This window comes from Sarcophilus harrisii, chromosome 2, assembly GCF_902635505.1.
Source record: "Sarcophilus harrisii chromosome 2, mSarHar1.11, whole genome shotgun sequence".
NCBI lineage: Eukaryota > Metazoa > Chordata > Mammalia > Dasyuromorphia > Dasyuridae > Sarcophilus > Sarcophilus harrisii.
In genome coordinates, this window is record NC_045427.1 from 599,744,192 (window position 1) to 599,764,852 (window position 20,661).

Below are 20,661 nucleotides of genomic sequence, written 5' to 3' on the forward strand. Positions count from 1 at the left end.
TATAAAAAAAAAAAGAGCCATGGCCAAATGGATAAATAATCAAAAGATATGATGTGTGCCTATAGGGCTAAACATTTATGAATATCCTTTGATTTAATAACACTACTACTTGACATGAATACCAAAAGACATTTGAGGAAAAAAAGGAACATAACCTATATGTACAAAAAATTATTTATAGCAACCTTCTTCTCAGGGCAAAAAAAAAAATTGGAAAGTGATTGGATGCCCATCAATAGCTCAATAAACTGTGGTGTGTCTTTATGATGGGATACATATTGTTCTATGGGAAATGAGGATCAGGATGCTCTCAGGAGAACAAACAAACAAACCTGAAAAGTCTTCCATGAAGTCAAAGAAAGTGAAATGTGCTGTATTGAAAGTAATAGTGTTGGGGGTGAACCCTTAAACTGTCCTCCTTGACTTTGGTGGTGATCTCTGAAGCTCTCCTCTGACAGAGACCCACCCTTCAGGGCAGCTAAGTGGTTTCATTAAGATTAGCCCAGGACCACTCCCAACTTAGCTGAAACTTAAGTGGCCTCATTCATCTGGAAATTTAGGCCTGGGGGCAGCGACAACATTGAAGGAATCTCATTCAATAGAAACCCCAGTCTCAGATTTTTTATTAAAAGATAATTTTAAGCTCCAAGTCTTTGCAAAAGTCTGAGGTAGAAATTATGCTTTGCCAAGGGACCTCTTCTCTTGGCAAAGCTGCCCACCAGTTTTCTTGCCCATTGTAAAAATACCCTCTTCTCTGTGAAAACCTCTATTTCTCTGCCAGGACCTCTTGCCACTCAGAAGTCTGTCTTCCTAGCAATGCTGGCTTCTCAGCCAAGAATAAACTTCTCTTTTGCCAGTCAGACTTTTCAAGTTTGTGAATTTTTTCATATTAGACCTGTGTTGACCAAAGGGGATTCATACAACTCTCTTCACTGCCACTTATCTGCATCAATAGCAATGTTCTGGAATCACCAGCCATGAATGACTTTGCTATTCTCAATCATACAATCAACCATGACTACTCTGAAGAACTTATGATGAAAATCCATACCCAGAGAAGGAACTGATTGTGCCTGAATACAGATTGAAGCATTCTCTATGTCTCTGTCTCTCTCGCATCTCTGTCTCTTTCACACTCACTTAATTTTTCTTGATGGTTTTTATTTTCACTAGGGTGGGAGCTCTATGCTTTGTGTGTGTGTTTTGTTTTATTTTGTTTTTACAAATTGACTTTTATGGAAATGTTTTGCATAACTTCACAAGTGGTTTCTGAACTGTGGGTGGGGATAAGAACCCAAAACTCAAAAATTTTAATAACAAATATTAAAAAATATATATTTTGAATATAATTGGAAAATATTAAATAAATAACATAAAATATTAAAAATAAAATAAAATATACATAAATATTCATAGCAAATTGAAGCAAGAGATAAAAAAGAATATTTTTGGTACATCCATGCCTTTGAGATTTAGCATCCTATATAATGAAGAAAAAATTGCCTTTTCATTTCATTTAACAACTCATTTCTCATTTACAACTCATGAGTTTTCTAGTTATTCTCCTGACATGAAGAAAACATGCATAAGTACCCCTCATACTTGGGCAAACCCACTTGTTGATGATCTTATGGGTGAAAATGAATAAGGGTCTGTTAGGATGAGTGTTCTTATCCTTATAAGTGTAGGGATTATCCACATCCATTAGGCTGAAGATCTGCTGGAATGCTGGAGTACTGGAGCAAAAGGAGTTACATAATTGCAATTTGAAGAAAGATAATAATCCAGAAATCCATTTAAAGGCAGACAAGCATTTTCAGTATTGTCAGGAAAATCATCATATTGTAGAAACTCTTGAAATGATACATTATACTAAGTGTTGCTTTCTGCAGGAGAAAGTCCTTTTAGTGTTCTTCTGAACCATGTTTTGTTATTATAATTGGTGAATATTACATTAAGCCTACTTTGTTTTGCTGTGCTCTTTGGTACAATGTTTTGACTTCTTACTGTGATGTGATGTGTATGTAGTATTGTGTCTGTCTTTTTATCTTTCAAAATAGAACTACTAAAGATAATTCTATAATTTTAAGAAGACTGAAAGGTCTTTGAAATTAATATTAGTGAAATTGAAGAGTTCTAGCGCGTTCTATATATGAAGAAATGGAAGCTGGCCATGAACATCATTATCTCTCATATTCTAAATAATCCCAGTTTATCTCTTCACTAATGAAACTGGAACACATAAAGTTTTTATTTTCCATAAGATTATATTTGCTTCTCCCATTGTCGTCTGATTAAGTGCTGAAAATCCCTGTTTAATAAAGAGAAATGAGATAAGTGATATACTCAGTATGAACACAATTTGAGCAGAAGGTTTGGTCAGATGCCTTAAATAATACCAAAGGGACAAAACAGGGAAATTGTTGCTTTCATTTGGGGTATTTTTAAAAATAAAATTAACCATATTTTAAAATTTCAACAAAAGAGTCAAACTGCAGATTGATTATTAAAATCAGTTCTTATTTCTTTCCTTTAAAATCATGAACAGGAATGTACATCTCCGCCCAAAAATGGAGTCCGAACATAATGGAACGCAACATTTGCTCAGATGTGGAGTGACATATTTTTCAAAGTTGTTTCCGATAACCATTGCCAACAGAAGAGTGGATTTCATTTTCAAATCATTTCTTGAAAGAGGAGAAAAATGAAACGCATTGAAGTCTCCTTGAAAAACAATCTTCATCTTAGGCACTAGGTATGTTTCTTTACAGAACAAAAACAAAAGTGAAATTAAAGTGAATAATGACAGTTATTATTAACTCACAAGTGTAATGCTTTTGAGTTTACAAAGCACTTTCCTCACAACAACCCTGTGAGGTAGGTAGTGTCAGCATTATCATCCTCATTTATAAATGAGAAAACCAAGGCTTAGAATGGACACACAATTAGTAAGTAATTACTAGAGCTAAGATTTGAATCCTAGCCAGCTGACTCTAAAGCCAATCCTCTTTCCCTTATTCATTCCACTGTTCACCAGATGGAAATATATAGATCTACCTACTCCCTAATCTATTTTACTGGGTGTGGTTTACATTCATCATTAAAAGATAGAAATCAAATGCATTGGTGTTTAGTGGAAGTATCATGATGGACTATCCTTGATTTTAATACTGTTAATCTTATATTTGAACATGTGGGGAAGGTCCAATAATTTTTTTCTAAATTAAAATCCACATATGTCAAAACCATGGTATTAACTTATCTAAGTTACCTTCTTTCAGAGATGTTTATATTATTTAATCAGTTACAGTTCAAATGAATATGTGTGTGTGTGTGTGTGTTTGTGTGTGTGTGTGTGTGTGCATGTGTATACTTGTCAAACCATTTATTTTTCAGGAGAATTGGCTGAAACATCCTGTGCATAAGTAAGACTCAAGTGTTGACTTCTGTTTTTTTTTTTTTTTTTTTTTAATCTTCTTTCATGCATTTGCTGGGTAACAGCACTTAACCCTCAATGTCTTAGCAGACATGAAATATCTTCAGTGATGAGTATGGGAAAAAATATAAATATGCAAAACAAGTTTAGAACATTGGATTTTAACATATAACATGAGGATAATACATTTGGGCTTATTTAAGAAAGACAATGCTAACCTACATGAGCAAGTCCTAGAGAACTGTTGTCAAGTGAGAGTGTCATTGAGTGATGTTGAGTAGCAATGGTCCCTTTGGTTAAATAGCAATTTCCATTAAATTAAAAGGAATGTCAAAGATCAGTATTTTTCCTTATTTGATTTTCCCCCAGATAACTTTAACTTTTTTTTCTAAAAAATTGCAAACATACATTTGTTTTTATCAGTTGATTTGTAAACATCAGTTTTCATATCCATTTACGTCAAAATACTTTAATATTTTCCTTGTTTCAAGGGATAATGAAGGAAATAATGTTTGTTGACCTGCATAAGGTCATGGGTATTGTAAATGGGTAATACTGGTACATTATGATCCTTAAGAAGATCAGTCTGTCATATTTTTTTTTAATTCTTGCTTCTAGAATTAAAACGGTTTACAAACTGTCAAAAATTAAATAATGCTTTATGACCCTTAATCCAGGCCATGATCAGAGAGGGGGAAATATGTTTGTTCATTCATACAAGTCTTACATTTGCAATTCTTTTTAATGTAAACATACACATGTATACAATGCACACAAGAAAAAAAAAACATATTCATATGTTGATCCATTTAAGAGAGGTTACATTTAAATTTACATTTTATTGACTGGAATATTGTTGAATTGTTGTCCTAGGATATATTCTTATTTGCCAGCCCCCCGCCCCCAATGGGGTTCTTACTAGTCAACATATTATTAACAAAAGCAAAATATTGTTTAACAAATGATATATTATGATGATGCTTTGCCTGTAATGTCAAGATATCTAGAGGAAGTTTTCTGCGAAAGATAAATGGGAAGACATGGGCAAGAATTACATAGGACGATTAGGTATGGAAGATTTGCAATCTGCATCATTGGAGGAAGTGCCTAATCAATGAATTTACAATTCTGTTAAATAAGAAACAATTTTACCCAGAGATAGATTGGGTTTTCTTATTGTATTATTTCCAATGGTTTTTAAGGATTTCATTATTTCAGAGTTGTTCAATTTTGACTAGATAGAAGAATATGGTAGAGTATACAATGTAAAACATAAAAGGAAAAAAACACAAATATTAATGCTCTGTTTTGCTCTTTGTGTTTAGTTTACTTCTGTTAATGGCCTTTGAGAGACAATGGTGTCTCTTTAAGGACATGTCTTCTGATGGTAAATGTACATAATCTTATAAGTATATTTAACAGATAGAAATACTTTCCTTAATATGGGTATAATATTATATTTTGGTGCTCCATACAAGTTACTTTATGTAGGAAGCTATGCATTTGGGCTTTTAAATTGGAAAACAGGTAATTTAAATTTGAGATTGAGTGCCTAAAGTATCCAACAGAGGATATCTTTTGTTTGATCTATAACAGCTATCTTCCTTTTATTGGAAAAAAAAATGCTAATTGTTGTATGAAAAACAAGCAGAAAAATATTTCAAATGCCATAATAAACAAATTTTCTAGCTTCAGATTGGTCATTATAGTGAAAATCTTGAAGTGAGGCTAATGAACTTTTCAAAGAAAATTTGATTTTAAATGATGCCCTCTCTCCTGTTAGCCACTAATCTATGTGACCTTTCTCTCATTTTTCTCTGTCTCAGTCCTATAAAAGAATCAAAGTGAAGATATGTTAGAAATTTAGGGGATGGGGAATTGAAGGGAAAGAAGTGAGGTTTAGTATAGGTCTGAAATAGAACCATATAATTTTAGAGTTGGAAAAGAAATTAGAGGTCATCTAGATTAGGCCCCCTCATTTATCAGATAAGAACTTGGTCTCTGAAAATAAGTGGGACATTATTTTGTTGGTAATGAGTTTCATTATGATAGTTTTCTAATATTTTCCAAACAAATAGTAACACTGATTGCTTGCTATCACACAATTAATTCTTTCATAGGCAACAATACACATGCAATCAATACAGTAATTTATGACGAGTTACCAAATGGACTAGAAGCAGGACCTCCATTTTGCCAAGGATGTGTCTGATCAGATCTCCAAGTATTTCCAAAAGTATTAGCCAAGATTGGCACTAACTCAGAATTTTCCCCATTTTGTCCCCATTCTACCAGGTAGCCAGTTCAACAAGCTGGGGAACAGAATTCAAAGGTGACTTTCTAGACACCTTTTAAATACATTATGGTTAAGAGTGTAAAAATATATATATATATATATATTTGAGACCATTATACACTTTAGGGACAGCAATCATACACACAAAATTTTACATCTTAGTTCCTAAGAGGAAATCTAACAGGGATTTTACCCCAGGGTTATCCCAAGCTTTCTACCAACTGTTAGCTCTGCTTGTCCAAGAAAGAAGAGGATCAAAAATGTGGGAATAATTTCAACCATTTCCAAGTGGTCACGCCTCTCATTTAATATGAAATCATTGGTATTCCATGTCACTTTGTCACTGTTTGTGGTTTAGCAGGGGAAAAGACCTGAAAATTGAAGCTTGTTTAAACAAACAAAATACACAAGACAAATGCCCAAACACTTTGAAACTAGATTAAACAGCATTGTTTGGGAGAGAAATGGAAACAGGAGCAAAAAATAACATCCCCTCCCCCATGGTTGAGAATACAATATTTGAAATGTTGGAAACCCTTGAACAATTAGGACAAATTGGGCTAGGAATGTACTAACAATTAGAAGAAGACTCCAGAAAGTCAGATAAAAACAGTGTTTAATTTGGGTTCTTAAATCTAGAGTACTCTCTACCCTCACTGTTTCTTTAAAAGGGAAAGTAAGAAGTAAAGAGGAAGAGATAAAGCTTATTCAAAGGCCTATGACCTCCTGCATATTGATATGCATTAAATAATGGGGACAGCACAGATGCCTGTGGCTCTCTATTAAATGAAGGTTGTATTTCTTATGACTACAGTACAAACACAGTTGACATGCCATAGTTGTATACCATATACTGAATTTACACAATTGAATAGTAATACAAAAGTGTTCATTATATATAAAATATAGGTTTCCCATATCCAAAAGAACAAACAAAAAACCCCTATTTCTTATATTTAGGATAGATTTAGTTGGAAAACTTATTTAACAACAGTTGTTCTGGGGCAATATTTCCTTGTCTTTAGGGCTTGACTAGAAGGGAACCACCATTGTTGACAATTGTGAAAGACACATGATACTAACAGTTCTGCCATCTTAATCACTAGCTTTTCAAAAGCTAGACTTGACTGGTAACTAAAACTGAAATGAATGATGTTTACAACATTCAAATAACAAGAAGAGAAGGAAGGTTTTGGTTTTCTTTCTTCCTCCTTGTTTTCTAATTCAATCTATTTTACATATACCAGGTTCATTTGGTCCAACTTTTCCAAGGTTTGTCCAGATACAGTGAGATCAGTCTGAATCATCTGAATCCTTAAATGGCCATTGCTATACAATGTGGATTTTTGCTGAGTGAGTTGGACACTAAATTTTTTTCTCTCTTTTTTAAGTTGATTTTATAATTATTAAGCACAAAATTCATAGTCTCAAAAAACTGATTTTATTCAGTTCACATCTTCCTTTTGTCACTTAAGATAATGAAAACATACTAAATATATCATTAATTTGCAAATGCCAAGTTATTAATTCAAAGCTAGGTGAGATGACCACCCGTGGAGACATACTGTAACTCACCATACCTCCCTTCCCCAAGAAAATGCAAGTTCTGCTTGTTAATCTTCCATTCCCGGTTCTTCCTCCAGAGGACCCTCCATCTCCCATTCATCAATGGCATTAACATTTTTTCAGCAATTCCTGGCAAATCCCTAGCAATCCCTCTGTTTTTAGTGAAGGGACAGAAAGAAGTGCCTTAGTATAATGCAACAAACAGGCAAACTTCATTTTGAAATGGAGAATGATTAACAAATTCAATTAAACTGAGGCCTCTTGTTCACATAATAAAGAAGGGGGGAGAAGACATTTCAAAAAAAGCAAAAGTGTCATTAAATCACAAAGATTTGCCTAAAGGCAAAGGAGCTTTAAGGACAAGGTACTGACAAGCTCCAGGTATTTGCTGTTTGAGATGACTTTTAAAGTGTTTTTATGGTAGAACTTTTAAAATTCATACATATGGATACATATTTTCTGCTTGTACATTTTTGGTATGGGATATTTCCCAAAATAGGCAGAGTGAGCTATTAAAATTTTTATTATTATTAAAATAGACACATTGCTAGACAAATTTTGTTTAAAATTAATTGATAATTATTCAGATAATGACTCCAGATTAATAACTCCATTATGTCCACTTCTGTGATGTCACAATTTCTATGGAAGCATATTGTGTGATTAATAGCACAAATACAATTTGATGCCTATATGGGATTTCATTTGATAATTTAATGAGTATGGGGTTGTTTTAACTTATTCACTGAGAGAAGTTTAAAAGAGATAAATTTGAAAAACTATAACCAACCTTGGTTATAATTGGCTAGCTTCAGTCTTTTTGAGACAGCTAAGATATTAAATTAAATTATTATGCATCACACAACTTCTCCCAGTTAGCTGAGCACTTTACAGATGTAGTTGAGGAATAGATCCCATTATAGTGGACACATCTATGGATAATTTGCTCTCACATACTCACTTGTACTGCCTACATGGGGACACATTAGCAAAATCCTAACTTCCATTCAACAGAAGTCCCATGGGGAATGGGACACACCACTTAGAAGTTTACGTTTCTAAAACTTAAGTATGGAATTTTAAAAGGGACATACATCTCTGTTAAATTATCACCATTAATGCTTCTGTGTTCAATCAAGTTAACTTATAAAGGCAGTTCATATGAGCTCTATTGAATACAAAGTAGCACCTTCACCTCATTCAGATGCCTTATTACAATCCAGTGAAACATTAAGAATTTGTTGCTTTTCTACTCTATTTGAATTAAGCTAATCTTACTTTTGAAACACCTTGCTAAATTCTGACATTTCTTCTTTGATAACAATCCACCACTACATTTTCAATATTAAATTAATTCACAATGAAAAATATATGGTATTCAGGTTTGCTCTTTTATGTTATGATAATCTACAATATGAATTTCTAAGCAAATATTCTCTGATTTGCTTCAGAATTTGTTTTCCTTTCAATTTCTTTCCATTTCATTTATTTATTTATTAGTGAAAATACTGATTAAAGATGGTAGCCACAGAAACAGTAGATTAATGATAACTATCAAGGTGGCTAAAAAAAATAATCATGAACAAACTATTTTTTTTTTACTGTCTTATGACAGGAAAAAGAAAAGATAAATCTTTAGAAAATGTTGATGTTGACTTGACAGTCATCAAAATATTGCTTTATTTCAAAAGAATCTATATCACAATTTATTAGGCCAGTAAGGGTTCCATGTGATTTTATGAATTTGGTCTTCATCATTCTAGTAATTTGCCCCTCCCTTCCAAATAAGAGAAGCCAAATGTCTTGGTTTATATGGAATACACTAGATTAAAAAAAATAAGTATCAGTCATTTAAACAAAGAAGATGAGAAGGCTATCTGGCTTTTTATATGAAGAGATGTAATTCAGAATAAAAAAAAAACAGTTTTAGGTTTGTTCAGTGCATAATGTAATGTCTTCTGGTGAAATGTTGTTTTCTGCCTTTTAAAAAAAGTGGCAGAGAAATGTTTAAAACCTTAAGAGGATCCCATCTTGAATGCCCAGAGCTCCAGGAACTTACTAAGTTTATATATAATGCAAAAAATTGAAAAAAAAAATTTGGATTTAGAATGGAAACACATTTGGCTGAATATTGGATTCCCTGACTTATCTCAGAAGAAAAAAATATATATATCAAAGATTAGGGGAAAGAAAGCCCACACACATACACACAGTTTCATGTGAGTACATGCAGGCACACCTACACACACACACACACACACACACACACACACACATCCCTATAAGTGTTCCTTTGAAAATCAAAAGCTTCAAAGGATGACTTTTTAAGTAGTACGTTTTATGATAAATTATGGTGGCTGACTGTTTTTGCCAGTGTCAAATTTAGCTCTTTTAAAACCTTATGAAATATGTACACTCTCATAGTAGAATGGAGAGTTTTGTAGGGTGCCAGCATCTCCTGTGCTTCTGACCATTTCAGAGTTTAGTATTTTTGTGCCATTATTTCAAAATCAGATAGGAAACATTAAAATTTGTTGCCACAGTGGGACCTGCAGTGAGCCTATTAGGTGGACGAGAAATTAAATATTTGAGCATATTCCAGCAAAGCTTCAGGGACTTACCTGTTCAGTAAAGAGTCTGTGATCAGTGAATAGTATTCTGCCTTTAAACCTTGAAACCCCAAATGGATCTAAGGCCATCACTGAACTTTTAGAGTGGTTTTGATGCATAGCCCAAGCCTTCTAAGAGCCAAAGAGAACAGTGCTAAAACTAACTGAAAGTGTATTCAGAAACCTACCAAAAAGCTTTTGATGTAAGCTTTATCCCTCCTGAAATGTTTCTTTCCCTTTAAAAAAATATTTTCTTAAAAAACACTATATGATATGAGGGCGATAGACTATTTGGTTTCTTCTAAGTAGATGCTTTTAAATTAATGCATATAAATAATTTGTATTTAATTTCCTCTCTTTCCTGTTTAGCAAAGCATTGAATGCACAGATCCTTATTTCCCAAGTCACTTGGTCAATGCTGAGTCTCTTTGTGTTTCATTTCTTAAGACAAATTGTGTCTCTCTTTCTGATTTGGCCACTGGGCTCATGGGCAGAAAGGCTGTGTTTTCACTTGCACTGTCCTCAGTTTCAACACTGGCCAGTTCATAGTCCTCTGACCTTCTTGCATCAGTCAGAATCCGTATCTGCTCCTGGACAGTTTCTAGCAATATTTTTACTTCTTGTTGTTCTACTATAAGACAATTGCTGACTGGACCACTCACATTGACAAGTTCAGCAGAACAGGAGTTTTTGCACCATTTGAGGCTTGTGATGTCAGAAATACCTGGCATTTGCATGCAGGCTTCCTCTAAGCCTACTGAAGGGATGATGGGAACAGAACTGGCCCTTGTGGATGAGTATCCCACTAGGTCCTTTTGATCCAAGCTATTAAAATAGGGTTTTGTCTCTCTTGAAGGCAGTTGCATATTTATTGTTGTATTTTGTTGTGTTTTTAATCCACTGGATGGATACCTGGAAAAGAAAGACAAAGGTAACATTTCATTTTCCCATTAGAAAAGAAAAAAATACATAAGTAGATGAGTGTTTTCTTCTTGTTTTCTATCCTTGGACAATTAGTCTTTGTCTAACATTTGTAAAAGAAGTGACATTTATCTCTTATGTCACCATGTCCCAAAAGACAATCAGGAAAGGAAACAAATGATATCTCTGTAATTTTTCATTATAGGTTATAGTGACAATTCGGGAGGGGGGGGAATCATTGTGCTTCTATACTTGGTTTTGGTTTTTGTTTTCTCATTTTTAATGTCCCATTTTATAAGAGAAATGTGAGAAGGCTACCACTTTCTAAAGGCTTACAAGGTAGTAAGCTTCATTTACCAGCAATTGGCAAACTGCAATAGCTATGGCCTCACATCAATGCTTGGAAAAAATGTGTTAACTTAACATTTGGATCCAATGTAGAGTTGTCATGCTGAGCTGGGAAGGAATTACGGGACTGGATTTTCTATATCACCCAGATTTTAAAGATAATAATGTAAATAGAATCCCTTCTGCATCCCCTCTCACATCCTTCCTCCAACCTTGTAATAGGTCATTTAACAAGAAATGAGGGATCCTACTGAGAAGATTCTCAGCCAGATTGCTTCAGTTTGACATAAACAGGAAGTTAAATTTATTGTTCCCTTTCTCCCTCTCCCTGCTCTTTCCCTTTTTCCCTCCTTCCTTCTCTCTCTGTCTCTGCCTGCCTATCTGCCTGTTTTCCTCTTTCCCTCTATCATTCCCTCCCTCTCTCTATTCCTCCATCCCTCCCTTTCCCCCTCCTTCATTCCATTTCCTTTACTTTCTTTTAAATATATCACAAAAAAGCTGTCTGGTTCTTATTTGTTACAGAATATTTATTTAATCCCTAAAAACCACTCCAAGCTGTAGAATCAGACACATGCCTCTTTTCTGTTCTATGATTACCCATCTTCTTTCTGAAGGTGGTCCCAGTAGAATAGGAATAACATGAAGATCTTCGTATGCTTAAGGCTCTTATTAAGAGAGGATTGGTCTACTCCTTAATTAGTGTATACTAATTAATTATTCAACTGATATAAAGTTTTCTCAGTTCCATCCTGTTGCTGTCAGAGTTGGTTATATAGATGTTCAGGGCTTTCAATGGCAAGAAAAGTTTAACTCACATGGGAAGAGAGAAAATAGAAGTAGAAATCTCCAGTTCATCACTGATGCATGCAATTAGTTATTTGAGAAGGATGTTGTAAGTTGTACCGGGTAAACTTCTCAAGAACAAAAACTTTTAAAAAATCATTTTCTTTTGATATATATTGGTAGTACAGTGTATGGGTACATTCATATACATACACACAAACATATACTCTACCACTGGATATATGTGTAACACTTGCATGGTATGTATTTATCTATCTAGATATCTATATCTGTGTATCCCATGCTAAGCTGTTTAAAGTTTCCTGAGTAGATACTGATCAGGTAAGAATCACTGAAAATTTTTGAGGAAAAGATTAATTTCTTCATGTCTATGGATAAGGGTAGGCAGATACCTAAGTGGATAGAGACTGTGCCTCATACACTATCAGTGTTGTGACCCTACATAAGTCACTTAACCTCTATTTGCCTCATTCACTGGAGAAGAAAATGGTAAACTGCTCCAGCATCTTTGCTCTTTGGTCCATGAGGTCATGGAAAGTTAGACACAACTGGATCAATTAAAAAACGATAACAACAAAACAAAGCATAAGGACAATTAGTAGGGAAACAGAATGAGGAAATATTGCTATTATTGTAGTTCAATAGTTGACTTGTGTCTAACTCTCCACACCTTTATGGACCATAGTACCCTACACCCTCTATCCTCCACTAACTCTTGAAATCTGTCCAAGTTCATATTTGTGGTTTCCATGATGGTATCCATCCATTCTATTCTCTGCTGTTTTATTTTTCCCTTTGTTTTCAATTGTTCCCAACATCAAGGTCTTTTTCAATGAGCCCTGTTTTATTTTGTGGTCAAAGCTTCAATTTCAGTGTGTGACTATTCAGTGAACAGTCTGAATACTTAATTTCTTTTCATATTGACTGATTTGACCTTCTTTCGGTCCAAGAGACTCTGAAACATCTTCTCCAGCATCATAATTTCAAAGCATCAATTCTGCAGCTCTCAGAGAAAATGGTATTTATGCTGCATATTATGAATAGCATGGTTTCTTAAATTTTTTCCACTATTGCCTTCTTTCTGCTCAAAAAATTTTTACATGACCTTGGGTTTGTAAGTATATAAAATAGGTATACAAATCAAATATTTACTGATGATAAATTATAATTTCATAATCCTGCATTCAGTTATGAGACCCCATATGGAGTTGCCAAACACAGTTTAAGAAGATGGAATATATAGCATAGACACATAAATACATAATGGATATATGCATACATGCATAGCCAATCAATGTTTCTTCCTTTGAAACAATTCAATATGATAGATGGAGGAAGAAAAATGATATATTAGTTCATATGCAGAAACTAAGGAATTAGGTTTAGCCCCATTTTAAAATTTCATTCCATTCAACCTTTCAAGAAACATTGATATGGGGGAAGAGTTTGACACTGCAAATGCTGTCAGAATCTGTCAATTTGTTGGTTAAGTTGGGATGTCTTCCTTTAAAAAAAAAATAAACTTATCAAATTGTACATACTCTTTTATCTAGCAGTGTCTCTACTGAGCCTCTATCCAAAAGAGATCATAAAAAAAAGGTACAAGGACCCATATGTGTAAAAATGTTTGTAGCAGCCCTTTTTGCTCATCAATGAATGGATGCTCATCAGTTGGGGAATGGTTAAATAAGTTATGGCATATGAATATTTATGGAATATTATTGCTCTATAAGAAACGATCAATGGGATGATTTCAGAAAGGCCTGGAGAGACTTATATGAACTGAAGCTAAGTGAACTGAGTAGAACCAAGAGAACATTGTTGTACAAAGCAACAACAAGATTATGTGATGATCATCGCTAATGGATGTGGCTCTTTTCAACAATGGAGAGAGCCATCTGTGTCCAGAAAGAAGATTGTGGGCACTGAGTGTAGATCACAACATAGTATTTTCATTTTTTTGTCATTGTTGCTTGCTTGCTTTTTCTTTTTCTTTTTCATTTTTTTTTTCTTTTGATCTGATTTTTCTTGTGCAGCATTGTAATGGGGTGAAGCTCTTGAGTCTGAGGTCCCAAGCACTTGAGGCTAATTAGCAATTGGGCAACACTCTATTAATATATGCTTGGAGAAAGAATGACCCTGCCCACTGTGCAAATTTGATGTGTTGTATAGGAGATTGGGTAGAGGATTTGGTGGGTGGAGTATGAAAGCCAGAGGCACTGCTGGCTGGATTCCTGTCACAATTGCTCTCACTTTGTATTGCCATTCCCCTTCACCTCTGGAAAGAATAAAGATCAAGGATTTTCCTTATCCTGACTTCCTGACTCCAGCTGATTTTAAAATATGCGGTCATCACACAGCATGATAAAGGTAGAAATGTATATAGAACCATTGTATATGTTTAACATATATTGGATTATTTGCTGTCTAGGAGAAGGGGTGGGAAAAAGGGAGAGAGAAAATTTGGAACACAAGGTTTTGCAAGGATAGGTGTTGAACACTATCTTGGCATATATTTTGAAAATAAAAAGCTATTATTTTAAAAAAAATAAACTTATAGGAAATGTTTCATTAGTAGAGAGGGGGTGATAAAATCAGGAATATAGATTATATAAAAATAAACTATATCAATAAAATTATTTTGAAAGAAACATTTGTGACAAGTATTAGGGTAGGCACTGAGATCCTGTTACACAATGTCCCTGTCCTTAAGAAGACCTCAAGTTAAATTGAAAAGTCAGTGCTTTGATCGAACAACATGATCAATTAGCAATCCCAATGAATAGAGCACTTTGCTTGGAATCAGGAAGACCAGAATTTAAAACCACCTCATATACTTACTAACTATAATCATTAACTTTGGTTTGACTCAATTTTCTTATCTGTAAAATAAAAATAATAACATCTACCTCTCAAGACTACTACGAGAATCAAGTAAAATAAAAATCATTAATCATAATGTTAATATAGTGAGGGCACAGAAAAAGCTTTATACAAATTTTAGCTATTATGACTATAAAGACTTCAGTCATACTTAGATTTGTATTGAAGCATTCTCAACCAGAATCCATGGCAAGTGTATGCTATCAGTGTGTTAAGGACAAGAGCAGAGGATGGGATTCTTAAAATACAAATAAGCTTGAAATGTAGTCTTGAATATGTTGATGACTTTAGTGTTGATCTTCTGAAATGCCCTATAAATCAAAATAGTTTACTCTATTTGAAATAAGAATGATTTTTTTAAAATGAAAATTTTGATAAAGTAATTTTTTTAGTCTCCATAATATCCAAGCAGTTTTATTAGACATTTCCTCATCCTTTCATGACTTTGAATGAGCTCTTTTGAATCAAGTTGCTTTAGATTAGAAATTTTAATGTGTGATCCAAAGACAGATTTAAATAAATCTATGAAATTAGATAGGGGGGAAATATTTGTTTTTATTATAATACAAAGTTCCTTAAACTGCAGGTTGTAACCTTCTATGAGATCATGTACTTGAATGAGAAGTTTAGAAATTATAATTTATTATCAGTAAATATTTGACATATATATATATATATATATATATATATATATATATAAACACACCTATTTCATCTACCTCTACACCAGAGGTTGTGTAAAAATTTCTCTTATGGAAAGAGATCATGAGTGAAAAAAGCTTTAAAAAACTCTGTTTTAATAGATATTAAACTTATTTTTTTCAGTTATGAGGGGTTTTAAAATATTGTTTTCATAAGGTCCCATAAGCTTCACCAGAATGTCAACTGGGTTCTTGACACATTAGAAAAAAAGATTAAGAAGTCCTCTCCTAGAGTATTCTATTTAAGAGAAAAAATTTAAATTTGCTTAGTTTCCTACTGGAAATTCTGATACTAATATCAAGAATGCCTTTTCTTCTGCTTTGATGCATGTATACATTGGATCAATATGTCTTTTGGATGACTCATTATCCTTATTGTTTCTGCATTAGCCTGACAGACAATAGTGAATTCATATACTTCAAGGCTGAAAAGTTCACAACAATTAAGATTTTCCTTCAATTTACAACTTAATCCTTTTGCTAAAGAATATTACCCAGGGCTAGACAGACTATTTGAGGCTTGCAATATAAAAAATAAGTACAGTGGGAGCTTCACACTCTATCATTATTATGAATATATTTGAAAAAAAGCTTCTAATAGTGAAAGGCTGATAGTTCTTAGAAATAAATTCATTCCTCCAGATTTGGCCAGATTAGGAGTAAGCCTGGAGCTAAGAAATTTTATTACCAATACACCTTCCAATCTTTTGAGAGATATACTCCCTTCTGACAAAATGATAATTAGATATTTGGGTAGCCAAAAATGAGGTCAATTTGTGTTATGTATTTTATTCTACAAGTGATTTTTTTCCTCAGATTCAATATTTATCAACCTTCAATGCATATTATATAATGAAAAATTCAAAGAAAAGGAAAACTGAAGAGAACATTCTGAACAAATTTCTTTAAAAAAAATTAGAAGAAAACACTAATTTTGTGTGAAAATAAATTTAGAGTCCTTTTGGTGAGAAAGACTTAATGTCTGACAGATTGGACATGTATTTCTTGAATATAAAAATCATTGAGGCCTTAAAAGATTTTTAAAGCTACAAGATTCAATTAAAACCACCCTTTTCTAATGAGGAAGGAATAGAGAGAAGGAATTGGAATAAATATTTATACAGGATCTACTGTATGACAGATACTAGGCTGACCACTTTTTGTTTTTTTTCCCCTTTAATATTTTTTATTGAAAACCAACAGAAATAATATGATTATCTCAATTTTTGCTGAAAAAGCTTTTTAACAAAATACATCCATTTTTATCAAAAACATCAGAGAATATAGGAATAAATGGAGCATTCCTTTAAAAAAAAACACAGCTTTTTATTTTCAAAATATATGCAAAGATAGTTTTCAACATTTACCCTTGCAAAACCATGAGTTCCAAATTTTCTTCCTTCCTTCCCCTATTCCCCTCTCCAAGATAGCAAGCAATCCAATATATGTTAAAATGCACAATTCTTCTATACACATTTCCACAATCATCATGCTGCACAAGAAAGATCAGATCAAAAAGGAAAAAATGAGAAAGAAAAAAAATAAGCAAAGAAACAACAAGGTGAAAATACTATTTTGTGATACACATTCGGTCCCCATCCTCCTCTTTCTGGATTCAGATAATTCTCTCCATCATAAGTCCATTAGAATTGGCCTGAATCATCTCATTGTTGAAAAGATCCACATTCCTTCAGAATTGATCACATAATCTTCTTGTTGCTATTTACAATGCTCTCTTAGTTCTACTCACTTCATTTAGTATTAGTTCATATGTCTTTGAAGGACTTTCTAAAATCATCCTGCTGATCATTTCTTATAGAACAACAATATTACATAACATACATATACCATAACTCATTTAGCCAATTGATGGGCATCCACTCAGTTCCCAGTTCCTTACCACCGTGCGCACACACACACAGACACACAGACACACACACACATACACACACACACACAGACACAAATTTTCATGTTGGTCCTTTCCCCTATTTCATGATTTCTTTGGGATACGGATCCATTAGAGACACTGCTGGATGAAAGGGTATGTACAGTTTGATAGTCCTTTCGGCAGGATTTCATATTGATCTCCAGAATGGTTAGATAGTTTGTATCTCTACCAACAGTGTATTATGTCTCAGTGTTCCCATATGCCCTCCAAAATTTGTCATTATCTTTTCCAGTCATTTTAGTCAATCTGAGAAGTATGTAGTGGTACCTCAGAGTTGTTTTAATTTGCATTTCTCTGACAAATCATGATTTAAAGGATTTTTTATATGACTGAAAATGGTTTTAATTTCTTCATATGAAAAATTATGAATAATCCTATAGCCACTTATCAATTGGATAATGGCTTGTATTCTTAAAAGTTTGAGTCACTTCTCTTTATATATTTAGAAATGAGGATTTTGTTAGAACCTATGGATGGGAAAAATGTTCCCCAGTTTTCTGCTTCCCTTCTAATATTATCTGCATTGGTTTTGTTTCAAGAAAACAAACTTTTGAGTTAATATAATCAAAATTATCCATTCTGCATTGTATAATGTACTCTAATTCTTCTTTGGCCACAAATTCCTTCTTTCTCCATAAATCTATGAGGTAAACAATAATTTGTTCTTCTAATTTGCTTATGCTATCACTCTTTATGTCTAAATCATGAACTCATTTTAATCTTACCTTGGTACAGGGTGTTAGGTGTTGGTCTACGTACAGTTTCTGCCATACCATTTTCCAATTTTTCCAGAAATTTTTGTTAAATAATAAACTCTTGTCCCAGAATCTTGGTTCTTTGGGTTTATCAAACATTAAATTGCTATAGTCATTGACTATTTGTCTTGTGAACCCAACCTATTCCACAGATTGACCTCTATTTAATAGCCAGTATCAAATGTTTTTTTGATGACTATTGCTTTATAGTATAGTTTTAGGTCTGGAATAGCTAGGCAACCTCCATTTGCTTTTTTTTGCATTAATTTCTTTGAAATTTTTGACTTTTTTGTTCTTCCACCTGAACTATGCTATTATTTTTCTAGCTCTGTAATTTCTTAGCATTATGATTGGCATGGCACTGAATAAGTAGATTATTTTAGGTAGAATTGTCATATTTATTTTATTAGTATGATCTACGCATAAGTATTTGATCTTCCAATTATTTAGATCTGACTTTAATTGTGCACAAAGTGTTCTGTAATTTTATTCATATCGTGACAAACTTTGTCTTAGCAGATAGACTCCCAAATATTTTATATTATCTAAAGTTATTTAAAATGGGATTTCTCTTTTTCTCTTTTTTTCTTTTTTTATTGCTGCTGGACTTTGTTAATAAAATTTAAAAATGCTGATGATTTATGTGGATTTAATTTATGTCCTGCAACTTTGCTAAAGTTGTTCAATGCTTCCAGTACTTTTTTAGTTGATTCTATAGGATTCTCTAAGTATATCATCATATCATTTGCAAAGATTGATAATTTGATTTCATTACTTACTCTGATTCCTTCAACCTCTTTTATATTAATTATTGCTAAAGCTAATATTTCAAAAGTAATATTGAATAGTAATGATGACAGTGGGCAACCTTATTTCATCCCTTCTCTTGTTGGAAATGGTTCTGGTTTATCCCCATTATAGATGATTCTTGCTGATGTTGTTAAATAGATGCTACTGATCATTTTAAAGAAAATCTTCATTTATTTCTGTTCTCCCTAGTGTCTTCAATAGGAATGGGGGCTGGATTCTGTCAAATCCTTTTTCTGCATCTATTGAGATAATCATATGCTTTTTGCTAGTTTGGTTATTGATAGTCAATTATGCTAACAATTTTCCTAATATTGAACTAGCCCTGTATTCCTGGTATAAATCCTACTTGGTCATGGTGTTAACTTCTGGTAATAACTTGCTTTGTTACTATTTTATTTAAGATTTTTATAAGAATATTCACTACAGAAATTGGTTTATAATTTTCTTTTTTTATTTTGATCCTACCTAGTTTAGATATCAACACCATATCTGTGTCATAAAAGGATTTGGAAGGACTCTTTTTCCTATTTTTCTAAATAGTTTGCAAAGTACTAGAATTAATTATTCTTTTAATATTTGGTAGAATTCACATGTAAATCCATCTGGCCCTGGAGATTTTTTTCTTAGGAAGTTAATAAATAACATGTTCAATTTCTTTTTCTAAAATGAGACTATTTAATTAATTTATTTCCTCCTCTGTTAATCTAGGTAATCTATATTTGTTGTAAGTATTCTTTCATTTCACTTAGATTATCAGATTTATTTGCATATAAATGGACAAAATAGCTCCTAATTATTGCTCTAATTTCCTTTTCATTGGTGGGAAGTTCACCTTTTCCATTTTTGATATATTTTTAATTTTTTTTCATAAAACCAAGTCTTGCTTTTGTTTATTAATTCAATAATTTTCTAACTTTCAATTTTAAAAATCTTCCCTTTTATTTTTAGAATTTCAAATTCAGTATTACATCAATGGAACTGGGATTTTTAAATATGTTTATTTTTCTAATGTCTTTAGTTGCATGCCCAATTCATTGATCTTCCTTGTCTATTTTATTCAAATAAGTATCTAGAGATATAAAATTTTCCTTAAGAACTGTTTTGGCCATCCCTTAAATTTTGGCATGTTGTCTCATTATTGTCATTCTCTTGAATGAAATTATAAATTGTTTCTATGATTTATTGTTTCACCCACTCATTTTTTAGAATTACATTTTTTTTATTTCTAATTAATTTTTAGTCTATTTTTCTCTGGCTCATTATTACATGTAATTTTCATTGCATCATGATCTGAAAAAGTTGCATTTACTATTTCTCCTTTCTGCATTTTATTTTGACATTTTTATGGCCTAATACATAGTCAATTTTTATGCATATTCCATGTATCACCAAGAAAAAAGAAAAAATATCCTTTCTGTACACATTTAATTTTCTCTAAAGATCGATCATACCTAACTTTTCTAAAATTCTAGTTACCTGCTTAGCTTCTTTCTTAATTATTTTATTGTTTGAGTTATCTAGTTCTGAGGGAGTAAGGTTGAGATCCCCCACTTACATAGTTTTACTGTCTATTTCTTCTTG

The 20,661-nt window shown here is 32.8% G+C and overlaps 1 protein-coding gene across 1 annotated transcript in view; it reads right to left on the minus strand.

Annotated features, from left to right (window-relative positions):
* Positions 1–2,499: 2,499 nt before the first annotated feature.
* The window catches only part of LOC100928663 (pro-neuregulin-3, membrane-bound isoform), a 176,004-nt gene continuing 157,842 nt past the window's right edge, over positions 2,500–20,661 (minus strand). The window contains exon 6 of the mRNA XM_031949465.1: positions 2,500–10,819. Coding sequence (XP_031805325.1) covers positions 10,312–10,819 — 508 coding nt within the window. The 3' untranslated portion in view covers positions 2,500–10,311. The remainder of the gene's footprint in view (positions 10,820–20,661) is intronic.